The sequence below is a fragment of the Elgaria multicarinata genome, chromosome 2, assembly GCF_023053635.1.
Source record: "Elgaria multicarinata webbii isolate HBS135686 ecotype San Diego chromosome 2, rElgMul1.1.pri, whole genome shotgun sequence".
NCBI classification, from domain to species: domain Eukaryota; kingdom Metazoa; phylum Chordata; class Lepidosauria; order Squamata; family Anguidae; genus Elgaria; species Elgaria multicarinata.
In genome coordinates this window covers 111,246,619-111,268,014 of record NC_086172.1, presented here as the reverse complement: position 1 = coordinate 111,268,014, position 21,396 = coordinate 111,246,619, and the positions used below count along the sequence as shown (strand labels likewise).

At 40.3% G+C, this 21,396-nt stretch overlaps 1 protein-coding gene across 1 annotated transcript in view; it reads right to left on the bottom strand.

The window, feature by feature from the left end:
• ANO1 (anoctamin 1) overlaps window positions 1–21,396 on the bottom strand; it is a 141,633-nt gene that overhangs the window by 17,769 nt on the left and 102,468 nt on the right. The window contains exons 14-19 of the mRNA XM_063117376.1: window positions 15,453–15,535; window positions 11,861–11,932; window positions 5,809–5,886; window positions 4,063–4,137; window positions 2,584–2,785; window positions 1,038–1,149 (exon numbers count right to left, since the gene is read on the bottom strand). Of these exons, the coding sequence (XP_062973446.1) occupies window positions 1,038–1,149; window positions 2,584–2,785; window positions 4,063–4,137; window positions 5,809–5,886; window positions 11,861–11,932; window positions 15,453–15,535 (622 nt within the window). The remainder of the gene's footprint in view (window positions 1–1,037; window positions 1,150–2,583; window positions 2,786–4,062; window positions 4,138–5,808; window positions 5,887–11,860; window positions 11,933–15,452; window positions 15,536–21,396) is intronic.

Below are 21,396 nucleotides of genomic sequence, written 5' to 3'. Positions count from 1 at the left end.
GGTTTAATGAGTTTAAAAGCTTATTGCCCCCAAATGACCCTTATTTCCACCAACAAAGGTACCTCTCCTTGTATTGGATAAACATGTCTACTCGGAAGTGACTCATTCTCTTCCACCGCACTTCACTGAACACGAGAGTGAGGAGAGGAGCAGAGAACAAGCTTCCACTCATTTACTGCCCAACAACAATGCAGTTTATGCTGTTCAGTTCTACTCGTGGGGCCCTGTCCACCCAACCCCCAATTAATGCAGCTTCAGGTGCCATTTGCCCAATGAAGGCTCTGTGTGTGTGTGTGTGTGTGTGTGTGTGTGTGTGTGTGTGTGTACCACTTCACTGGCTACATTTGCCATGGGAGAAGCAAACCAGATTTCATGAAAATCTGGACTTAAACAGAAATGACTCAGAAAGTGAACATAAGAAGTGCCATGCAGGATCAGACTATGGGTACATCTAGTTCAGCACTCTGTTCACACGGTGCCCAGCCAGCTGTTGACCAGGGACTAACAAAGCAGGACATGGCGCAACAGCATCCTCCCACCCATGTTCCCCACCAACTGGTGCACACAGGCTTACTGCCTTGAATACTGGAGATAGCACACAACCATCAGGGCTAGTAGCCATTGATAGCCTTCAACTCCAGGAATGTATCCAACCCCCTTTTAAAGCCATCCAAATTGGTGGCCATCACTACATCTTGTGGTAGTGTATTCCATAATTTAACTATGCACTGTGTGAAGAAGTACTTCCTGTTATTTGTCCTGAATCTCCCAACAATCAACTTCATGGGATGACCCAAGGTTCTAGTATTATGGGAAAAGGAGAAAAAAATGTCTTCCTATCCACATTCTCCATACCATGCATAGTTTTGTACACTGCTATCAAGTCTCCCCTTAGTCTCCTTTTTTCCAAGCTAAACAATCCCTGCTGTTGTAACCTTCCCTCATAGGGGAAATGCTCTAGCACAGATAGTCGTAATTCCTGAACAAAGACTGAGTCAGCTTAAAGTAAGTGCTAATTCACTTCTTATGCAACTCACCGGCCCTTGAAGAAAGCAACATAGAAAATGGGAGTGTAGGCATTGACAAACTTCAGAAGGAAGGCCTTGAAGATAAGACGTTCTTCAAAACTCTTGTCTGTTTTTGGAACCTCTGATATAAATAACATTAAGGTAAATGTGACTGAAATGTGCATTCAAATTACTGTACATTTTAGTGTCTTGTTAAGTTTTAAGATCTTAGATAACTTTCCATGATCTGTATACTTTTTAAAAAGAAGGGTATATCTATATCAAGATGAAAAAGGGAGAAAACACGGTTCCCTCAAAAATCACAGGGAAAATAAAAATAAAAATGGAACAACCACAAAACACATACATGTATACAAAACCAATAAACCAATGAAGCTGAAGAAGCATAATGACATACAATATGTATGTATATGTATGTATACAGAATATTCAGAAGCCAACACCGAGATCCTACAAGCTACTGTGTGTGGGGCATGATGGTCTCGATGCCAGTCCCAGTGACAACGTTGCAGCATTTGCTAGTGCTACTGGACTAGCAGCTATCTGCACCTGTTGCATAGCTATGCTCTTCAGGCACACTTCCATAACAGTGCTGGGGCAAGAAATTCATGCATAGGCGGAGTGGTTCTAGATAGTCATCCCAGCAGTTTTTTGGCCGCTATAGACAAAGGTTACTCGGCATAATCAAATGTATTATTTTCTGAGTAAGTGGGGGGCATACTGGAGTCCCTCTACCAAAGTTGGACTACTCTACTCTGAATGCCTAGAATAGCATCCCACATTTGTTGCAAAAAATGAAAATTGCTTTTCGAGCTTTAAGATTGGGCGGCAACTCCACAGAAGGTGTAATCCCATGAATGGGCATATCATGTTTGCTTGAATTATCTGTTTAAGAAGTTGACATTTGCTGAGTAAATTCTTATCCTTCTTGTTTTCTGCATACTGCACAATATACTGTAGTAGAGTACATGGGCTGATGTTTTGTATGTCTTGGATATGGATGATGTTGTTTGCATAATGAAGGTGGAACCAGAAAGCCTTCTAATTCCCAGTAAAACCCTACAATTACATGACTAGGGCTGCATGCATTATAGTGCTATACGTGGACTACATGCATCTGAGATGCCAATCTTGCCAGATCACTAGAAGACCATTTTTAAGATCATTCTTATTCTGTTAGATGATTCTACAAGGCACTCATGCTCAGCAATGTCTGGACAACTCTATTTCTCAGCTTTGAATTTATATTCTCCATGAAGTAAGAAAAGACTAGAAATGAAGATGAATTATGTTTCTCAACTTTTGAAAAAGCTTTAGTTGTCCAAAGTGAAGAGACTCTTGATTAATCTATGTAAATTTCCCCATTTATAATTAAACAAATATTAGTGGTTGAAAGATGTTCATGTAATAGTGCCAAGGGATCTTTTACATTATTGGCCAGAGGTTTATTATGTAGTTTTGTTTGCATGGCCAAAATTGAATTATTTTGCTCTTTGGACAGGTTAGTAAATGAAACCAAAACTTTAAGTCAAGTAACTTGTGGATTTGTACCTACCAATCTGGGTCAGCCATCTGGCTATGCAGCCATATAATTCATCCAAGATTATTATCACCACCAGATTAATAATCACTGCAGTTGCAGTGACAGTTACTCTAACATTAGATCGGCCACCTGGAGAGGAATTGATGGCTAAAGCTGCTGCAGTGGAGATTCGGTATATGATAACCCCAAAAACAATAGCAAATGTCAGCCCAATCTGGAAAGAAGAAAGAATGTAACCTGTTATACAAAGATCCACTCGGCAATAATTTTTAAAAGGGTAGCCAGATCTAGATTGTAAGGAAGCATATTTCAGCAAAATATGGCAGTAGAATTATTCACTCCCTATCAAAAGCCCAATTTTTACAATACACTACTGCAAAAATTGCAGTGGCCACACAGTTCTCTTGTGCAGGCACCAGTTCATGCATATTTATTAACTATGTATTTATTTGATTTATGCACCCCTCCCCACAACCTAGTGGGAACCAGCCCTTAGTTAAAAATAATAATTGCTGCTCCTAATTTATACCTTTAGGCATTTTCTGAAATCTGTTATATCACTGTCCTAAGGTGAACTGAATAAATCAGTACTGAAACGAACGGTAGTGTAAATATAGAGGAATTTTGAATTGCCAAGGAAATATCCTTAAATGATGGCTGTGAACTATGCTCCCAGATAGGTCGCATGATCAGCTATGGAATGCAATGAACTACAGGCATATGTTGCTTCACTAAGAGCGTCATCAGATGGGTGGGGATCACAGTTCCCTACCATCACTTCTCCATCCCCGCTCCTGTCCCACATTACTTCCTCTTTCTTCCTGGAGAAGATAGAGGAAATAAACAAAGACCACCTGGCCCATTCAGGGGGCCTTTTTTAAATCACAGCAGGAAATAGCAGCACATTCCATTTCCCACCTCAAAAAAGTCAGATTAAAAAGGGTTCATTTGTGAAAAAAGGAAAGTAGGAGTGGGAAGCGTGTGGCGTCGTCTAAACAACGTGTGAAAAACCGTGAGTGGGCAGTAGTGAGCCTGCATTAAAACGCTCGTCTAATGAACACCTCTGAATGTGCTCAGTAACTAAAGTTCTGTGAAATTTCATGGGTCAGGTTTATTTGGGGGGGGGGGAGTTTGCTTCAACCCTCCCAAAATGTTACTTTTGCAAAATGAAATGAGGAGTTCAGAACACACTGAAGACCTTATAATTCCTAAAGGACGACTACAGCAAGGAAGGGGAAAAACAAAACAAAAAATAAAATAAGGGGATGCTATACTGGTCACTTGCACCACCATAAATTGATGCATTAATCGAAAGAAACAAACCAAATTAAGAAATGTTTCAATTCCTGAACCAATTAAAGTAATACCCCAAAACAACTAGAACTCATAGGAAAAATGGCTACTTTTCTAATGTCTTAAGGAAGCTTTCTTCACCATTGGAAAAATCTGGCAGTACAATGAAATGTTTCATATTTATTATGTAATGCTTACCATGAAAATAATGCTCACAAAATTTGTGAAGTATGCCGGAAAACGGTCTTTCCAGGTCAGTTTTTCTTTTTCAGTCTAAGGCATGAAAAAAAAAATACAACAGCAGTGCAATTTAATACAGCACTACACAGCAGCTAAACATTCCCATTTGTGCTCGTCATCCAAACTTTGATGTGTAGCAAAGCAATCAGATGCATAACTTGATAGTAGTGCAAAGACACAGGAACAGAAGTAAACATTTTAAAGAGACGTAAACATCAGAACACTGTGGGATCAATTCAGTGACATTCACTGAATAATAGCTATATAAAGGGAGTCAGTAAATCATTGCATTTCCAAGTAGAGCTAATTTGTGTATTGTTCTAAGTGGGCTGTACACCTCCGGTCTAAAGCCTACATCCAATATTACACGAGCAGACTTCCACTTGCTCAAAGCAATTTTCCTTTCCCCTCATCCCCTCTGCAGCCCCTGTGACCTGCTGGAGGGGCTTCTCCAACCCTCCACAGCAGATTTTGGGAGGGTGTGGAAGACGGCAAGGGAAGAGGGGAATCTTCAGACGCTAGGCAGCTTTTTAAAAACAGGTGAAGATAAATTGTATGCAGGATACTAATATGGAGTGTACTAATTATGCACTATCTTCCTCATTCCAAGACAGAGGAACTGTGGCTGCTTTCTCAGATGTAGTAAAAATGAGGAAAATGGTAGTCTGGCTAGCCTGAGAAGTACCTGTACCGCAGACGATTTCAAGGGCAGGCAGCCTAGACTGGACAAACATGAAGATAATGCCTAGATATGTGTCTTTCTGTGTTTGTAAATGTCAGTAGAGAATAAAACACGAAAATCCAGTCTTGCCTGTTCTGTTAACAGTCGCCTCATCTCATACCAGAGATTGCTGCTGTTCCATTAATAGTTCTGAGGCAAAAACACGGAACGCAACCACTGCTTCTCCCACCCTGTTTGTCCACTGCTCCCCTTCCTCCATCTTCTTCCCCTGCAGTCAGAAGGAATCTAGTTGTCCCCTACAGCTAGCAAGGAAGGCTGGCGCGAAAAGAGACTGGTAGAGAAACAGAATGGGAACGGCAAGGCTGCACCCTCTCCTCATGTTCCAGGACTTTTAAAGGCATAGGCAGCATCTCCGGACTCAAGATATAGGAACAGGATTATTACTATTATTTATTTATTTATTTATTTATTTATTTATTTATTTATTGCATTTGTACACCGCCCCATAGCTGAAGCTCTCTGGGCAGTTCACATAACCGCCCAGACACCTTAAACATATTGGATCATATGTTTATTTATTTTCATGGCCCATTGAGCGATCCCCATTTTATTTCAATATATTGTCATTAAGATGGTTTTATTTGTAAAGCCCAAATATAGGGAATGATCTCTAAATAATGTAATGGCATGACATGTATAAAGCCACTGTAAGAACAACAAGCATTTCACCTTACATGCATTTCACATGCATGTTGTCTGTGGGGAGAGACAGCAGGCACGTGCACCATTGCAAAACTGGCACACAGTCAATAGGTAAAGATTAACCATGCAGTGCCATTCGAAAGAGAGGCAAAAACCAGACTCAACAAGAGTGCTGAAGAAACAGGAGGGTGGGGAAGGTAAAAGACGTATATGTGAATATTAAAAAACAAACAGACACGGTTTGGCGGGGGGAAATCACTTTGTGTTTTCCACAGTTATTCATAGTTCAGAAAGTTTCCACAAATTTGAATGAAATGTACCAATTTCACCCCAGCCATGACTCTCTTAACTCTTTGTCGCCATTTGTTTGCTGCCTCTTCTGGCAATTGCGGGCCCTTCTGATGGCATTCGAAGGAAACAGAAAAGGATCATGCAATATGGTTGTTACAAAGCATTGACTCATATAGGTAAATAGATCAATACCCTCAGCAGAACATGGACACGCTACAGCTTAAAAATAAATAAAAGCTGTTACTTGCTATGGGCCAATGCTATGTCTTCATTTATGAAGTAAATTACTATAATGGAGAAAATATAAAGTAAAATCACAGGAAAATGACCAGTATTATCTAGCAAAACAACAACAACAACAACAACAATGCAAGGGATTATATACATAAAAAAGAATTTGCACCATTCTATATGTTCACAATGGCCCAGTTCAGAAGACACCTTAAACCATGGCTTTAACCACAGGGATCAAGCCAGAAAGCTGGGCTGTGTTCAAATGACACCTTAAACCACGGCTTTAACCATGTTGAATAAAGCAAAAAGCCTTATTCACCATAGTCAAAGCTGTGGTTTAAAGTGTCTTCTGAACACAACCTGGCTTTCTGGCTTAACCGCTGTGGTTAAAGCCATGGTTTAAGGTGTCTTCTGAACGGGCCCAAAATGTAAAAGACTCTGATCTTCACAATGGAAGAAAGTAAGCAGTGAGGTCTCACAAGATCCTACAGTGGGATGCCTAGAGCTATTTAACTAATTTGGCAATGATTTGGAGTCATGGTGAGCAGTGAGGTGATCATGTTTGCAGGTGAAAGTAGTCAGCATGTTGAAACAAAAAGCACTGTGAAGAAATCCAGATCAATCTGTCTGGGAGATCAGCCCTTTACTTCCTGCCCCCTGCTTTTTTTTTTTAGCTCAATGATACCCTTTTTGAGATGGGATGAGCACAACTGTACACAAACACATTATAGATTTATATAAAGGAATTAACAATGGCAGTTTTTTCGTCCCTTTTCAATTAAGCCCTGTCATCAAATTTACTTTTTCACAACTGCTGCACACTGAGTTGAAGTTTACATTCAGCTATTCAACACAACACTTTATCCGTTTACTCATACTAGTTTAGATCTCATCAGTGAATATGAGGTTACAGGGTTGTTGTTGTTTTGCTCCAATATGCATCGCTATACACTTACTTGCAATGAATCCTATTTACCAGTTTGTTGCCCATTCCCCTGTTTTGGAGACATCCTTTTGAGCTTGCTGAGGTCTGCTTGGATTTTCACTACCCTAAGTAATTTGGGGGTTGTCTAAACATCATCTTTGCCCTGCAGTGGCTCTGAATTGGCGATGCTTCGGTTATATGATGCAGACGCTGATTCGCTGCTACTACGGGGCAAAGAGATACTGATGCGCAGCGGAACCCTTGGGGACTTACTCCGACTTTTCCTGCTGGAGCAAGGTCATCACAGCTCTTCTGCCATTTGTCCTTGCTCCAGTGCCACGCTGGGGGGTGTTCCTGGTGGAAGGTGACTTCCCATTGGCCCAGCAAGCCGAACGGGTGTCAGAACCCCACGCTGCTTCCCTTCGTCTAGATAACTTGCCGCCACCCCGCAGCAGCGATACCACGGGGTTTGGCAGTGGAGTGGTGCCAATTTGCTGCCTTGGTGTCATTTGCAAATATGGTCTGTTCTCCTAGTCTCTGCTTCCTGTTAGACAATGGGCAGTATCTAATTCTGCTGCTGCATTTTCTCTTATTCTGTTGTTCCAGCAGGACCCACCACTACCATAACACAGAGTTAGTGCTGCCTAAAGCAAGACCAGAAATGAGTGGAAATGCTAATTTCCAGATCAGGACAGGTCAGCAGAGCTCTCTTCTGTGAGCTCCACTAACATGCCCTATTCCTTTGCTGATTCAACACATTTATCTCACTTCTTCTGGCTTTTACAAATTCAGCAGCAAATCATAATTATGTACTGTAGGTCTACGGCTTCATTCTGCACCTTTGGGCATACTATGGAGCATTTGCCAAGCCATTTATCCCACAGGGGGGGAAAATGTCAAATGTCTGTCCTTTTTTTAGTATACCAGGGCTTCTCCAAAAGCTTGTATTTCTAGCTCAGGAGTTTGATTTCAACTGGGCCTGGAGATGTTTGGGCAGGTGAAGTGCCTAAATGTGAGAGGTACTTTTTCTGTATATAAAATGAAGCTCTCCCAGTTTCACTTATTACATTGGTGAAACTGGAAGACTTCTTCTAAAATGATATAAGGCACACTTGGCTGATATTCAGCATAATAAAACACTTGCTAGACATTGGTCCCTTCATATGAGGGAGAAACATGCTGGTAGAGCAACTTTAGTGAAGACCTCTGTGCTAGCAGTGAAACAGAGCCTCCAAGGAAGAAAGATTAAGGAGGCAATGTTTAGTGATAAGCTGAAACCTGGTATCAATGTAAAGGATGAGATGAAACAACCCACAATGTTTATTAATGTGGCTTGATTGGCTGTTGAATAAAAGTGTTGATTGTTAATCCATGTTCCCTCATTGAGGTTTGGCCTGTCCCTGATTGGTTCTGGTTTAGCTTATAAGTGGTATTGTAGCATAGTCTTGTTTGTGACTGAAACTGGTATTTTATATCAAAAGGTTTCACGTTTTAACATCTGTTTATATATGTATATATTTTTAAAAAAATTAAAGCTATAAAATTTATAATTTTAGAATTTTTAAATCCATTAGAATTTATAAACTTGATGCACTACTAGTGGTTGTTTGCTTTGTTTTTGGAATATATACAGGTGTCTTATGTCTGACAAGTGCCCCATAGCCCTCAGTTTTAACATCTTACTATCAAAATGCTAAGTGCATAAATTTGTTTGCACTAATGAACCTAGCTCAGTGATAGCAGAAAAGCTTTTAAATGTCAGTGACTGGTGAGTAATCCCAAACTTAATCCCAACAAGCTTCGTCTTTACCCATGTCTGCAACATGTAATAGTTGGATATGGTAGTGGAAAAAAAATATTATGCCTGCTCATAGCTGTTTCTATCACGTGTTGTGTCACTCATGTGGCTTGATAGGACAGAGTAGCTCCATTTGGACAACATGTTAGTCAATGGCGGTTTTAGAACTCCACGGTGGAGTTTTACACCACTGTTGAGAAATGTGTTGGCTGGTGGGAAAACTCCATGCAACGGTGGAGTTTATTTTGGGAAACACTCCATGCTGAATATCTGTGCTGTACAGAGGAGAGTTAATGCACAACCATTGTTTTGCATGTTGTGTGGCGGGCTCCGTGGAGTTTTCCGTTGCGTTGACTTTTCCCACTGGCTACAGAGTTCCTTGCCAAGAGTGATGAAAGGAGTGATTGCCACCGGGATTGGTTTTTTGCAGCAATGGCTGATGGAAGGAGAGAGGACGGAGGAATAGTCCACTCAACTCCACGGTAGTCCACAGTCACACAATGGTGGAGTTAGAACATGTTGTGTGGGGAGTATGCCCTAAAAACTCAACCGTTGAATGGAATTTTCACACTGTGTTGATTAATGTGGTGTCCACAGTGAGTCCTTGTTACACCAGCACAATGCAATATAGTTAGATGCCCACGTCCCATTCTAACTGTTTCTTTGCTGATGCAGTGACTCAAAGGATTACATCTTAAGTATTATAAATCTGAAAAACTGATACAGAATTTGATTCTTGAATTACAATCCGGACACATGATATTCCATTCAGAACATCCTTCAACATATACAGATCAATTGAAAATGGTATTTCAGATAGACTATAACCTGGAAAATGAAGTAAGAAAAACTAATGACTAAACAGAAAATTGCCTAGAAATTGGACTTTTATGATTGGTATGTGCAGCTAAGCAGGCTTCCTTGGAACTCACTGGTACTGTGGGGACAGGAGAGAAAACCATAACCAACCACATACAGATCCTCTAGTCTGCTATTCTCTGCCCAGGAGAATTTGGGCTCTTCTACACATTACCCAGAGGCAAGTTCAGATCTATCACGATACACTCAACAGGAGGCTGCAGCTAATCACAAGTCTTCCCATGTGATACACAATTTGCTGCAGTCACACTTTACATTTTTACGTCTACACCTAAAGCCGTCATGCATGAAGAGACCCTGAAGGAAAAGTTGGACTTACACTAACTATAAAGTTCAAACGGGTCTGAGCTGACTTTCATGGAGGTGATTATTCCCAAGTATAGTGAGGTAAAGGTTTGGCAATATGTTATGAGTCAACATTTGAAGGTACTCTGTGTGTGCGTGTGTGTTTTGTAACCCGAAATCAATGGAAAAAAATAGGCATTCTAATTTTTATCAAAAGTATTTATATATTGAAAAGTAATAACCATGTATGTTGTCAGATATGTTTTTTCTTTTGGGATCCTATCTTGGGAGTGTAGTATTTAAGCAAACAGAGGTTAAACTGCTTTGCTGATAATATATCATTCTGAACTCTTTTCACCCATCTCTGCCTGTCCTCCCAGAATCTACCTTTTCAGAAATGCCTGCCTCTATTCTAATCTTATCTTGCTCTTATCTTTGTTTGAATTTTTGGGCTGAATCCAGCATATATAATAAATAAGATCTGGGTTATAATTTTGAGTTTATAAAAATATATAAAAACTACTTAAGACTTCAAGTTAAAAAATACAAAGACATGCCTGATGTGTTTATACCAGAAGTCAGTAAATCTGCATTCTTGGTAATACTTTGTTCTGAACTCTCATCTCACTCATTTATTAGTGAGTAAGCACTATGAGACACAAATGAACACTTCCAGTTAAATATACACAGGATTGTGCTACAGATGTCCTATAGATACCAATCCACTTTATTTATTAAGTACAATTCAGACTCCAAAACTCCTACCAAAAAAGCACTTCTTTAAAAGAAATTAACATGAAACCCATGTACAGACTATGTGCTACAAACTGACATGGGTGTAAATGTAAACCTGCAATAAACTATACACAGATTTCATGTGAATCTTCTTACAGAGGACAGTGAAATCCATGTTGTTGTGCTTGTAGCAGCTCAATGAAAGAATTAATGCACTTTTTAATTTGCGCAAGCAAAATGGAAAGAATGTCCTCTGCTGAGCTAACTGACCTTCCTTGCAAACCCCCCACCAACTACTATTAATGTTTTCGTCAGAACTGCAGCCAACTAATGGGTCTGATTGATCACTTTGGGGAACATGACTGAATGCAAAGGTAAGCCAAATCACAATGCATAATTAGCTTTTAGAAGTCAATGTCACAAGGTATGTTTATGTCCAGTAGGTTCAAATGACTGTTCAGAAGGATAATTTGCAAATTATGTGCTGCATGAGAAATGCATCTACTCAAAAAAGGTGCCTGTGACCGTAAAGTATCCATCCACAGAAGAGACTGCCCATTGCATCTCTGCATGTAATGAGTTACTGTTCCTCCAATCAATGACATAGGCAGGGTCACATGGGTGGGCTCTTCATGGAAAAGTCATTCTTACTCTTTCACAATCTAATAGTAAATCTTTTGGGATGAAAGAACAAATGTAGTTTGAAAAAACATGTGCCCCACTGTTTCTACAGGCTTCCACACTCGTACCAGCTTTGAATAAATTATTTACTTTCTACTTACCTGTTCAGAAGCAGCTCATTTCACAGCTTCTAATATAAATTACTACATAAATTTAAGGTACAATTCTATGTACTTTTTCTTGGGAATAAACTGCCTTGAACTTATTTGTGACTTACTTATGAGAATAAGCACTGAATAAGGCTGTGCACGTTCTAAAAAATTACTGGAAACTTAAAACAACTCCTATGGTCACTATATTTGTGAAGAACCCACATCTGCATAGGGCTCAGAGTGTTTTGACTGTGGCTGCCTTCTCCTCCTCTTCTGTCCTTCCTCTCCTGTCTTATGCCTGGGTGTCTGCCCTCTCCATCTTGACCCTTCTTTCTTTGTACGTGGTTAAGGAATGGTAATGAGGTGGGAAGGAGCTGGTGGTTATTGCGTTACAATTAATATAAATGGGAAACCCCTTAACTATGAATGTTAAAAATACATTGTTAGCTTACCTCTTTATTTCTATATTCTTTCCTTAGTGATTTCTCTAATACTTTAGCTTCATACTCAGCCCTTGGATGATCCTGCAAATAAGTCATACATGCAAGTGAGCCATGAAACCCATTGTCTACGAGTTCAAATGTAGAGGGACAGATCTAAGTCAATGTTCTGCTATAATTTTAATTTAATTCTTCCTCATGGCATCAATGCCTGCTGCAAATGCCAATGTTGTCTGTTGGTATTCTATTAAAACTTAAGGGCCTAAAGCTATGCTGGCACAACAGATGGAGAAACTGCTGCTGTGCTGGAAGTTGTTCGTGTCTCCTGTGTGGCCACAGCATTGCACCTCACTGCTAGGGATGGGAAGGAACGAATCAAATCAGGCATAGCCTGCCAAACTTTTATCTAGCAGTAAAGTAGCATCAGATTATAGAATATTCTTGGTCGGCAGCTTTGAAGTGTGTTTAAACTGAAATGTTTCATTCCAGGTATTTCATAGAGGCAATATCAGTAGGCATTCCAAAATATACTGCACACATGTCTGAGGAAGCGGGGGTAGCAATAAGATGGTCTGAGTTGAAATATCCAATTCATGGATATCTTAGATGCGCCTCCTATAAATTAACCTGATCTATCTTGCCAAAAACCTTGCATTTCATATTAGCCAAACACACTGGAAAAACATGTGGAAAAGAATCAGAAATTGAAGGAATGAGACAGCCAAAAGATTCAGAAAATACTTTCAAAAATGCATTGGATGGAGATGGGAATGGATATGAAAAAGTCCCATCATAGGGATATATTTATATAGGAAGAAAGAATCATTGCAGTGTAAACTCTAAAGGAAATCAGATACTAGGAAAAAAAGAATGAGGTGAGAGCAGATCAAAAGGCATCTTTCACCACCGGATAGATAAAAAGGTAGAGAAATTAGAAAAAAAATTTCCAAACCTTGACTGCCTCCTTCAGGAAACCATAAAAAACACAAAAAAACATAAAAATTAAAATTACTTCACTGTTGCAAAATTGCACATTGGATACAATTGTTTTTATTCATTTGAATGTAGATGAAAGAATTAGAAGATACATATCTGTATCTTTGGGGAAATGGTCGTCCTTTGTATTTATACTGAGAATGTACAGATAACATGGCAGGAAACATCTTATTTCACCAAGATCCAGAATATTATATATGAGTTTATGTAGTATGATGGTCAACAATCCTGATTGGGTCATGTAATTAAGCGTGTGATCCCCTCTTGCACAACACTCATTGAAATAAATGACCATATGAAAGAACAGTTGTATGGCAGTATTCCAGCATATCATTGATTCATTCCAATGGGACTTGCCCCCAGAGATGTTAGCTCATAGTATTAAGCCCCTTCCAGTCTTCAGTAGGATTTAAATACATGCTCAAGTGCTTTGCTCATAGGACTGAATTAACAGGACCAGAGCATGTTAAGTGAAAAAATAAAATACATTCTATTAACAGCAGTTATCTCAGGTCACAGGCTGTTATCACTACAGAGAACACTGAACATAACCCTGAAAGATATTTGCCACTAGAAGGATACAGTTAATCCTTCCCACTTTCATGTAAGCTAACAACAAGGTACCAAAAATAAAAGAACAGTTGTCTTATGGTATCTATAAAAACATTCTATTATTGTTATCCAGCAGGTTAGGCCTCAATCCTAGATATGTAGTTTATGTTAGCACAGTGCCATGTGAGCAGACAGCAGGATCAGGACCTTAGAACAGTTAGATATCACTGAAGGGCATTTAGGACAATGGGCAAAAAATATTAGGAGTGCAATATTAAATGAATTAATGAGTTAGATCAATCAGTTAAGAAACCTTTGATTGATGAAAATGGTGCCCCTGAATAACTGGTCAGAATATTTTAATAACAACAACTACTACTATTACTTCAGATTACATTTCTATACTGCCCAATAACTGAAGCTCTACTTAAACTGCAGATGGCAAACACAATCTTAACAAATCTTGATAAAATAGTATTCGTTCTCGTGCACAAAGGAGGGAATGCTTCTTCTAAGATGATGTGTACTACAACGTACTCATAGATAATCCTGAAACAATGGTTTCGTTTGTTTGTTTCAGTACTCTTGTTTTTATTCATGCAAATGTGTGCAATGTGCTACATTACACTTGCTGTGACATATGCTAGCAGTACATAGCCCACAAGGGTTGAATGAACACTCTTGCTTCCAAGGGATTGCCTATTTTCCAGTGTTTTAAAACCACGACAGATATGCAGTCTAATACTAGAGAGGTAGAACATACAGTCTAATGCTAAATTTAAAAAGAAAGATGAAGGAACAGTAGATTCAGAAAACTGGAACAATTGTTGCAGAGGAAAGCGTAGCCCGAGGGAAATGAATAAGCAGCCTCTCCCTATCCACGCTTCTCCAGCGACAGTGTAAGTTGCTGTACGTTTTAAATGTTCTGTATCACACACAGTGTGGCCCTAATACTAAATGCGAGCAAAACCCACCAACTGAATCTTCCAAAAATAAATTTGGAGGAAGTTGTGGCAGCTCAGAAAAGGAGGAAGCCCTTAGGTTCATATGCCTGTAACAAGCAATGACTGAGGTATCCAAACAGAAATCACAAGATATCCCTCATCTGTCTTAAATCTGGTGCAGCCCTTTGATCTTACACCCATTTTAGTTTTCACTTAATTTTTTTTTTAGGGGGGGGGAAGAGTAACTTAACTTCTCTTAACTTAACATTCTCTCTCTCAGCAATTCTAATTTTCAAGCCCATAAGTGATTTTGTAAACCGCCCAGAGAGCTTCAGCTATTGGGCGGTATAGAAATGCAATAAATAAATAAATAAATAAATAAATTTATAAATAAAAGCTCACAACTTCAACGAAGTAGCTACCTGATATCTTCCACATTTAAATACTTTAAGTAATATTTACACTTTTTTTTTTTAGAAACCCATAACAAACAAATTGTACAGGCAAGGCTTAATTCACAAACTATTTCCTGGGAATTATCCATTTCAAAAAGAATAGAAAAAATAAAACTATTTTTTAAAAGAAAGATATAAAAACCCCTACTTTCAAAATGATCAACTCTTTCCTTTTTTGTATTTCTTAAGTATGCCTGTGCTAATATTTTGTAAATAATTTGGTGGCTTGAATTATTTCACCTTTTAATCAACATGCTGGATATAAGTTACATTTAAGAAAGTTGGATTTGCATAGCAAGAACGATTTGACTACTTGAGAAGTTTGCATTCATGGGAGTATTATCCTTAAAACTGAACAAATTACACAGTTCTTCCTCTATCCATTTTAATGATTGGGCTCACTTAATATGTTTTCTACATCAAGGGAGTAATTTGTGAACTATATATGTTTTAATGCCTACAGGACTAGGTGTGACCATTTTGTAACTCTGACATTATGCTTCCATGGTAACATGACATGCTACTAACACACCCTTCCCAAACTTAGAAATAGTGTATGTGCAGGATTTTCCTTTCCAGCAGGTCAACGACTGGAAATGAAAGATCATCAAACAGATGTAACAACCAATGAAACAGCATATGATAAAATTAACTTACTTCCTCTTCTTCAAACCCAGTGAGATCCCATCTGTAGTTCAGACGCATCTGTTTTCTCTTCCAGTGTTCCATGAATGTAGCAGCTAGATGGTAAAAGAAAACCCCCGAAACCTTAGAAGAGATGCTACTTCCATCACTTTCATTTAGTTATGGCTTTCAAAATTAGCCTGGGTTATATAAAGCAGAACTTTCTACTTTGCCCAAAGATAAATCTGAAAGATTCTTAGAAAGCCCAAAATGGAACACAATATACTGCCTACAAAACTGCCGATTCTAAAAAATCATCCCAGTTCAGGAAAGGATTGGATAATCCAAATGTAAACTGTCGTATTTATCGCTATCAATAGGGATAAAAATTGCTGATATAGTTATTTATTTTAAATAAATAAATAAATAAAAGTCAAAAGCAGCTTTGGGGAACTGAAAGTCAATTCATATTGGCATCATGATATCTATCTATCTATCTATCTATCTATCTATCTATCTATCTATCTCTATCTATCTATCCATCCATCCGATCTATACCCTTCAAGAGGTTCCCAAGGCAGCTTACAAAAAGCTAAAATTGTAAGAAAACAAACTAAGGGGCTGTCCTATGCCAGTCTCTCGATTCACACACAGCTCCCCCCTCTCCACAACCCCTCCCCACCCGCTCTTTATTGCTGCAAAGGAATGGGGTAACCAGTGGCTGAAGGGGACTCGGGTCACTACTGTGCAGACTTGTAGGTAGTCATAAAAGTCTTAGAGTGTTTTGAGGGGTATTTGCAAGGAATGATCACAAAAAACAGAGGGATTTTCACCCATATTAAGCAAACTGCCTAACACAGGAATGGTCTGCCAGACGCCGCCATAATACGTTTGGGCCCCTTGAAGACTTTGCATTAATGCCCTTCCCAAATCTGTGATAACACAGAGTTATACAGATTTGCATGATGAAATCATCGTGTCAAATGCAAGTGCTTTAATTTAACTGGACAAATGAGTTTCAAGAAGGTATATACAGAAGGAGGTTTGAAGTGGTAACTGGAATGGAACCCAGAAAGCAGTTTTCAATAGGGAAATTACTGTAAAAAAGGAGCATAGTGAGAACTCTTAAGTTGCAATAAATACAGTCTGTGTGCATCTGCCACTGTGGGAGGCTGAAGGGACAAGGATTTGAATACTGGGAACAAACCAGCACTACAAAGTAAATAAGTAATTGTGAAAGAAGCAAGCGTACTGAGAAAGCCTAACCCCATGAGAATAGTTCTGAAGTGACTGCTAACAGATGAGATCAACAAGCTGTACTATGGTCTTCCGTAAACCCCTGGAGACAGGGAAAATGGGAGGAACTAGACAAGGTCGCCATGTATCTTAATTATGTAGCAACAATGGAAATTTGCCAACTGTTTTCAGCATTAATCATTTGTATACATGTTTCATTCAGTTCTACTCTGCTGTTCTGCATCTCCTATCTATAAATCTTAAATGCTCCTTGTAAACTGGCATCATAATTATATATAATATAATAATCCTTAAAATATCTCTTTTGCCTTACTGTAGCTTGTTGATGGCTCTTTTGGTGCTCTGCATACCTGCTCAATGTAGTCTGGATATAAAGATGTGGGCCACAGCTAGGTGGGGCGATATCCTGGGGCGATCCCCGGGATCGTCCCTGTGCGTTCACATGACGCACAGGAGATCCCGGGAGCAAGGAGGGATCCCTTTCCCCAGGATCTCGCCCTGCCCTTTGAGCCCGCTTTTTCCATGGTCTCGAGCTGATCCCGAGACTGCAGAACATGTGTAAAGGTGTCATGGTTTGTCCCAGCTCCTCGCGGTTACACGCAAGGAGCTGGGACCCGCACATGGAAGCTCTGCGCCCATCAGGGAGTGCAGTGCGATGTCCTCTCCCTTCGAGGTCATCATGGTGTATAAACAGAGGGGGAGATCTCACGATAAAAATATCGCGAGATCCTCACCGCTCTGTCGCACTAGACCCGGTAGGTCTAGCTGAGGCCTGAGAGTTATGGAAAACGAAAGAATTATTTTCTTTCTCATTTGTTACCAGGAATCCTTTTTTACAGCATCAACTCACAGAATCATAAAGGAAATATATTGCCATCACATATGCAAACATGCTAGACAGAAAACAGGTACTCTTGAAGGGAACGTAGAAAAGTTGCCTTATACTCTCAGACTGCTGGTCCATTTGGCCAATACTGCCAGTACTGATTGCTACCTGCAGTAGCTCTGCAGGTTTTAAGTCTGGATTCTTTCCTAGGCCTATCTAGAAATACCAGGGATTCAACTTGGGGCATTCTACATGAAGCGAATGAGCTCTACCACTAAGCTTGAGCCCATAACTTTAGTGGAACCCTGACAAAAAAACCACAAAACCCTCTCCTCAAACCAATGGAGACTAAATGTTGTGCAGGCATACTGCCCTTGTGCTGTCATGTAACCCTGGCAGAAAGGGCCATAGTTTAGTCATAGAGCACATGCTTTGCACGCAGAAGGTCCCAGGTTCAATCCTTGGTATCTTCAGGTAAAAGGAACAGGTAGTAGCAGGTGATGTGAAAGACCTCTGCTTAATATACTGGGGTGCCACTGCCAATCCGTGTTGACAATACTGGGCTAGATGGACATATGGTCTTACTCAGTATAAGGCAACTTCCTATGTTTCCTCCAGGAATGCCTGTTTTGGTACCTAGAGTATTTGCATGCTGGACAGTGATATATTTCCTTTGTGAATTTGTGAGCTGATGCTGTAAAAAGGATTCCTGAAAGCAAACGAGGAAAAATAGATCTTTCATTTTCAATAATTCTCACTCTACATTCAGCACACAGCAATGGTACTTTAAATGTATTTTAATGTGCATTAGGATGGCAGCAGCAGGCTCAAAGGATGCTGGATTTCATAATGAGAGATGGTTGTTGTTTTCAGTACAATCCAGGGGCCCTTCCACACGCCTTACTGAAGGCGCATGCAAGCGCCCCAAGTACGACCCCAAAACGATAGTGTAGACTACAGCCAGAAGAGACAGAGGAGGCGGCGGCTGGGGAATCCGGGCGCATCCTTGCCGCCGCCTCCCCGCCGGCCTCCTGCTGCCGAGGTAAGAGCGACCCGGGTCGGAGAGCTCAGCGGAGGCGGAAGCTGAGCTCTCCGACCCGGGTCGCTCTTACCCAGGCAGCAGGAGGCCGGCGGGGAGGCGGCGGTGGCGGCAAGGACGCGCCCGGATTCCCCAGCCGCCTCCTCCTCCGTCTCTTCTGGCTGTAGTGCACACTATCGTTTTGGGGTCGTACTTGGGGCGCATGTATGCGCCTTCAGTACGGCGTGTGGAAGGGCCCCTATACACATTTCCCTATGAGTAGGCTCATACCACAGAACTACGGACTGGTTTAAGATTGGGAAAGGAGTATGGCAGGGTTGTATACTCTCACCCTACCTATTCAACTTGTACGCAGAACACATCATGAGACGTGCTGGACTTGATGACTCCAAGGCTGGAGTTAAAATCACAGGAAGAAACGTTAACAATCTCAGATATGCAGATGATACTACTTTGATAGCTGAAAGCGAGGAGGAGCGAAGGAGGCTTATAACGAAGGTGAAAGAAGAAAGTGCAAAAGCTGGGTTGCAGTTAAACCTCAAAAAACCCACCAAGATTATGGCAACCAGCTTGATTGATAACTGGCAAATAGAGGGAGAAAACGTGGAGGCAGTGACAGACGTTGTATTTCTGGGTGCAAAGATTACTGCAGACGCTGACTGCAGCCAGGAAATCAGAAGACGTTTACTTCTTGGGAGGAGAGCAATGACAAATCTTGATAAAATAGTAAAGAGCAGAGACACCACACTGACAACAAAGGTCCGCATAGTTAAAGCAATGGTATTCCCCGTAGTAACCTATGGCTTCGAGAGCTGGACCCAGATGCTTTTGAACTGTGGTGTTGGAGGAAAATTCTGAGAGTGCCTTGGACTGCAAGAAGATCAAACCAGTCCATACTCCAGGAAATAAAGCCAGACTGCTCACTTGAGGGAATGATATTAAAGGCAAAACTGAAGTACTTTGGCCACTTAATGAGAAGACAGGATACCCTGGAGAAGATGCTGATGCAAGGGAAAGTGTAGGCAAAAGGAAGAGGGGCCGACCAAGGGCAAGATGGATGGATGATATTCTGAAGGTGACAGACTTGACCTTGGGGGAGCTAGGGGTGGCGACAGCCGACAGAAAGCTCTGGCGTGGGCTGGTCCATGAACTCACGAAGAGTCAGAAGCGACTGAACGAATAAACAACAAAGGCTCATTTAACTGAATGGGCCTTACATTTCAGTAGATATATAGAGTTGCACTGTTAACATACACTCATATGCACATTAGTTCAGAGCAACCAGGAATGAAAAAGAGAAAGCTTAAGTAATATTTTTAAGTTAAAAAAAAGACATGGAGGCTACAGAAGTTCATCTGAAAAATAGTTGCCATCAGGCACAGAAAAAAATTCCAAAGGAGTGGAAGGGTAGTATTTTTTTTGGGTAGAGGTGGGGTGGTAGGGGCTTCTGGGAGTTGAAGCCCAAAACATCTGGAGCTCTACCTTCTGCTCATCTCTGGTCTAGGAAATAACTGACTCAGTGGGAGGAGTGTTGTTTTCAGTGTATCATATATTTGAGTTGCTCAAGACTAGTCTAAAGGACTTGAAATGGTATAGTGAAAAAATGGTGGTGGTGGTGGTGGTGGTGGCTGGAAGAGAGAGAATGGATATTTGATTGTCTGGATGAGGAGATGAGACTATTTAAAGACATGACATTCTGCTTTGGCTTATATATCACATTTCTCAATGCATGTAATGTGACAAGGCACTCTACATGATAACAAATAATCTATCTCAGTGACATAGGTTGTTTTGCTCAGATTAATCTTCCTTCCTTCTTGGCATCCCTGCTGCTGACTGCACTATAAAATTAAATCTAAACTCAATCACTCTGCTTTTCAATCTGCCATTACTACAGCCCCCTCCCCCAATACCCCCCTTTATATTAAGAAAAATCAAAAGTGATGATTTAGTGAAAAGAAAAGCCATGTGCTGAACTCTCACAGAGGCTACCTCAACTGGAATTTATTTTAATAGAAAAAAAATTGATTCTCTATATAGCTGAGCAAATGGAAACTTGAACTGTATTTCTCTTATCAAATGGCACAATGTGACATCAATAATGAAAACGTTTTCTATATGGCAGACAATTATCTTAATTTTTAAAATGCCTCAGTAGGATTTCATGCAGGAAGTCAGATTAGTAAGAATAATTGTTACAAGTTCTATTGTCTAAGAAGTACATAAATAAAGGCTACTTCATTCTTCATACATCTATTCAGAAAGTGTTTCCTTTTCTAGTCTAATCTCATATTTCTTCTGGATGGTCTCTGGAACACAGTTGACAATTTGTCCATGTGGGCATACTACGATCTTTTCAAGGGCAGAAAAAAGTCTTCCAGTCTGTGGGAGAATTTATCCCACTAACGTATATTAGAGGTAACACTAGCAAAAAGGGGTATAATAGAAGTTACTCCCACTTGTTCCTTGAAGACACAGGCAGCTGCCTTAGACTGCATCAGACTATTGGTTCATCCACACCAGAACTGTCTGCACTGATTGGGAGTGGCTCTCCAGGTTTTCAGACAGTGGTATTTCCCAGCCCTACATGGAGATGCTGTGGGCTGAACCTGGGACCATTTGCATGCAAAGCTTGTGCTCTACCACTGACACTTCTGCAAGTCACATCTGTGACTGATGATAGATGTAAACATATGAAAGAAGAGCATAAATGACATGCGAAAGCTGCTTCACGTGGCATTTTTCAAAATCAGATATGGGGGCAGGGAGGGGTGTACACTTGTTTATATCATCTCATGGAAAAAAGAATGGAGAAATTACAGTGCACCTTAGATTAAAGTATTTCTTGGTGCATT